The sequence below is a fragment of the Charadrius vociferus genome, unplaced genomic scaffold (genome assembly GCF_000708025.1).
Source record: "Charadrius vociferus isolate BGI_N301 unplaced genomic scaffold, ASM70802v2 scaffold104, whole genome shotgun sequence".
Classification (NCBI taxonomy): Eukaryota; Metazoa; Chordata; class Aves; order Charadriiformes; family Charadriidae; genus Charadrius; species Charadrius vociferus.
This window is the reverse complement of record NW_009648255.1, coordinates 5,155,338-5,159,846: the sequence shown is the minus strand read 5'-3', so window position 1 is coordinate 5,159,846 and position 4,509 is coordinate 5,155,338. Positions and strand designations below refer to the sequence as shown.

Sequence of the window (4,509 nt, the reverse complement as noted above, 5' to 3'; positions counted from 1 at the left end):
GAAAGAGTGAAAAATCTGAAATTAAACTACTCCACTCTCTCACCATTCATTTACCATCAGGCATGAAGCAGGTAAAGAAAGTCGCTAGTTCTTATACACCCAAGCACAAACGAAGCCCTGTCACAACACAGGAGTTTACTCTTTGCACAGGGTCAGAACCCAAATTACAATATATTCCAGTGTTTCTTCCAGCTTGTAAAAACCCTCTGGTTTACAATGTCATGGTGCCAGCCTGAGCTTTAAAACTGCTAACTGCAAGGAGCAGCTGGCACATTATTATCTGTCTTATTTACTACCACATACAAAGAGTTAATAAGAAAGTTTTACAGCACAGTTTTCCCAGTTTTCTTGCAGTTTCTTTTGCCACTTCTCTGTGTCAGTTACTTGTTTTCTTTTTTTCAAAGTATGTTCTTCTCCTCTGAAAAATAGCTCTTCTTCTGAAGGCCCTGCTCAGAAAAAAAGATTTACAATAGCGGATGTGATATGGAACTGGCACTTAGTTACTTGCTGAAAGGTTATATATGCAGCTGGGAAGATATCTGAAATGAAGAAATATATATAATATTACAGGTGCGTAGGTTTCCAGACTTCAGAGAAGTAAATTAATGTGAAGATTTTTCTACCATTTCTGGGCCCATAATTCAGCAAGCAATCTAAGGTCGTGATGATTTGGTACCTGGTTACTAAGTGACATTTCTTCTACAGCTCAGAATAAAAGCTCTTTCTAAATGGTTGAGCATAAGCATCTGAGTTCTAAAATACTGTTTCTGCGTAATCTTTAACATGCTGTGAGTTCATAGAACAGTTATGCAGTTATCCCGTAATTGTCCTGAGAAAGGTATACATTTGTAACTTCCAGTCCACTGACAACAACAACTGGGATAAATAGTCATACTCAAAACCTCATTTGTATTAAGAATTACACATGCTGAAGACAAAATCTGAAGGTCTACTGAAATGCTTAGAGCTATGGACATGATCAAATCCCTACCTAAAGAAAGGACAGTATGGAATTTTTCCACTGTTTAGTCCCAAACATGCAAACACTGAATTTTAAAATCCAACTTTTATTCTCTGTTCTTCTTAAAGTGTAATTGGGACAATTCAGTCTTAAAATAAAATATATGTGCCATCATTTGCAGGACTGGATTTCACCCTCTTCTTCTTGTTTGGCATATGGCTATTGCATTCTGCACAGTATGTAAATGTTAATGAACTTTTGAGAGAAGTAATCAACACCACATTAATACTAAACATTTTCAAATTACAGTTCTGGCTTTTGTTTCCCATTTTCAAAATTATGAAGGGTATTTTCCTAGTGGTTAAAAAAAGGAAACATGTACAATATGGGATGAAATCCTGCCCCTTTTCAAAACAATGGCAAACTCCATTATTTAAGTTTATAACATTTAAGAACACATGGTTTGAGTAAATAGAGTTAAGGCTTAACTTGAATATGTCTTTTTGATCTTTACCTTTTCTAACTCGGGGACAGTGAAGCTGATTTCCTCGAACATCATGTTCTTCTATGTCACACCAGCTGAGATACTTGAAGGAATCAGAAGGAAGCTTAGAAAAAGCGAAATAAAGATATAAAAGAATCAGTTAAGGGTTTTTTTTTTTTCAGTTTCTGGCATTTTATTTTCTCATATTTCTGGCCTTATTACACTAGAAATAATATTCATACATGTTTATAATGTCTTGTGCCTGAATACCATCTGGTGAATAGCAAAATGGTGTATGGAAGGGAGGATACAATGGCATGCATTTGCGAATGCACATGCATGTAAACACATTTCTGGACGAGCTTACATACAATGTATCCTGAATGCAACTGAGGCACTAAATCTAAACACAGAAAACCTGCCACTGCAGTCGAGAATATGAGGTTTCTGCCCATTTCGCTTTTCCTCTAAACCATGTTCTATAATTTCCAGGGCATCAGGAGGGAGCAGGGAACAAAGTCTCTAACTCTCTCTGTAGCGTATGGAGTGGGTGTGATTTGTGTCGTGCCCAACAGACACAGCACCACAACTGCCTACAGTGGGGGAACCTCTCGCCGCAATGCAGCTTGGCACTTGCTCGAACTTGCAGCGTTTCTTTGAGAGGAACCAATGATGGTGGAGTTGAGGAAGGAGGAGAGATGGAGCACGCACCTCTGACCCATCCCCTCCAGTTAGAGCTGAGCTATACACACATCCAGAAGCTGGGAAATGCTGTGGGGATTCACAGTTTAGGTGTAGTTTACCACAGCCCTTTCTGGTTTACTTCTGCAAATTGGCTCAAATATTGGAGAGAGATATTCTCACCAAATATCTGTATTGTTACCCTTTATAGCACCCCTGTTGACGACCTTTTATAGCAAACATACACAGCCTCTTCAGGATTTATTATTTATTTGCCTATTGCACCCAGTTCTGTGCATAGTGCTCAAAGGCTTCCTGGGCCACTGAGTCAAATCGCTTGCTACTGCTGACACCATATCATATCTTATTTATAATCTGATCTAGCTTTGGAAGATAAAATGAGGCAAAACATAATCAGCTTCAAAGCTGAGGAAGAAACTTCAGCCTTAGTTACTCTTTGTCAGTGTCTCTCTTCTATAAACTTGCAATCAGACTGGTAAGCCAAACACTTACAGGGGAAAGTAGCCCAGAATCACCGTCCTGCCTGATGAATCCTCTGTTTTGCGATAAAACTGGTGGAATAATGTGTGTATCACTTAGGATGGAGCAGCAGGATGAACACGTTTTACAGAGTTTTTGATTGCTTGTAGTCAGACCCGAGGAACTAGAGAGGAGATGTTAAACAAGTAATCAGTTCTGTTTAGAGAAATGCAAACTATTTTATAATAGCAAAAAACACAGAGTAGCAAAGCGTAGGACTTACCACCGGACAAGAGCCACATGATCCTCTGGTCAGACCATAGGTAGGGCAATCCCCTCTACTCCCTTAATGGGACCTCTCACCTAAGTACCGATTACTTACACAGATATGTCCAAACATTAGATAGAGGAACTTACTGGCAGCTTGTCAGAAAAACTCAGTCTTGGAGAAAATGAAGACCAGAACTTGTTCAATAGCATGATATGTCCCCTTCTATCCTGTAGAGCCCTGCTTTTATGGATCCACGTTGTATGAAAAGATACCTCAACTGCATATTTATTTTAATCCCTTGAGTATGTTTTACTGGAATATCAAGGCTCCAAAGAAGAGTTGAACTTTGTTCAATAGAGTCTTGAAGTCATATGCTTCTGTGCTTTGCTAGGTCATTGCCTAAGAACACATTCAAAAGTACATTCATATACCCCAAATGATGCAATTTCTCCAATTGTGCTTCAGAGAGATTGAATAATTTGCAGACTGGCAGCTGCAATTTAGAAATTTACCACGGAATACTTCAAAAACATAATTTTAACTTAGTAAGTGTGTGCATACAGCACTATAATTTGACTTTTACTGTTCAAGCTCGGTGAGAGCTTGCCAGAAAATATCAGCTGTCAGTAAGCATCATTAAAACAATTATAGTCAGGAGCAGAAATGGAGAACAAAAATGCAGCTTTAAAATGGTCTAGTGAGGATGGTAATGAAAGTTTCATATTGAGTGTAACAGACAAGCTAAATAGATCATCAGTTAAAATTTAGGATTACAGATTATTGGCAAATAATCATGAAGAGACGTATTCTGTTGACCTTACCAAAAATCATCAAAACCCATTATTACATCTGTCCTGGCTTTTGCATGAAAGCGCACACAAACTGCATAGACCGGACATACGGAACTACTCCTACTTTCGTGCTTTATGCTTTTTTTTGTAATGCGATCAAACCAGCCACAATGAACCGTAGGTGACTTAAAGGAAGCTGAGCAAGCTCAGCTTTTCTGAAAATAACAGGTATTTACTTAGGCATTTTTAGAGGTCATCTTGAGGCAAACAGACCATTTTCGTGTGTGTGTGCTGCTACAGATCAGCAGCCATCCACACACACAGCAACCCTGTAAAAAGAGGATTTACATTTGGTCAATATAAAACAATAAAAAAAAAGTAAAAAAAAAATATGTGCTGGGAACTCTTGCTTAGCCCTATCAGCCCTATCTCGGTATTTGTTTGCTTCTGCTTTATTGTATGTTAAATGATGTTGTAGCAGAGAAATATGTAGACATTCTTTTATACTTAAGAAAAAGATTTATTATTCTTCTCAGTTTTGGAAGCAATTTGTTAGCATGTATTCAAATGACTATTTATAAGTGCAAGACTTTTGAAAACCTGCCATCCTCTCAGCGAGATACTACCTACTCTGCTGAGACATGAATATACACTCCTAGCCCTTGAAATGTGGGATGAAATATTTTAGCTGAACCATTTAACATGATATCTATTCTGATCTTCTGGCAGAAGCCCACTCACAGAATTCTGTATTGGTAATAGAAAACAAAACATAAATTTCCAGAATCAATATGGGATAGATAAGACTTCTCCGATCAGGTGGGTGGTGAGATTTCTATTG

At 38.1% G+C, this 4,509-nt stretch overlaps 1 protein-coding gene across 1 annotated transcript in view; it reads right to left on the bottom strand.

The window, feature by feature from the left end:
- LOC104285973 overlaps window positions 1–4,509 on the bottom strand; it is a 20,828-nt gene that overhangs the window by 3,935 nt on the left and 12,384 nt on the right. Inside the window, exons 2-4 of the mRNA XM_009884501.1 lie at window positions 2,640–2,790; window positions 1,476–1,569; window positions 328–446 (exon numbers count right to left, since the gene is read on the bottom strand). Coding sequence (XP_009882803.1) covers window positions 328–446; window positions 1,476–1,569; window positions 2,640–2,790 — 364 coding nt within the window. The remainder of the gene's footprint in view (window positions 1–327; window positions 447–1,475; window positions 1,570–2,639; window positions 2,791–4,509) is intronic.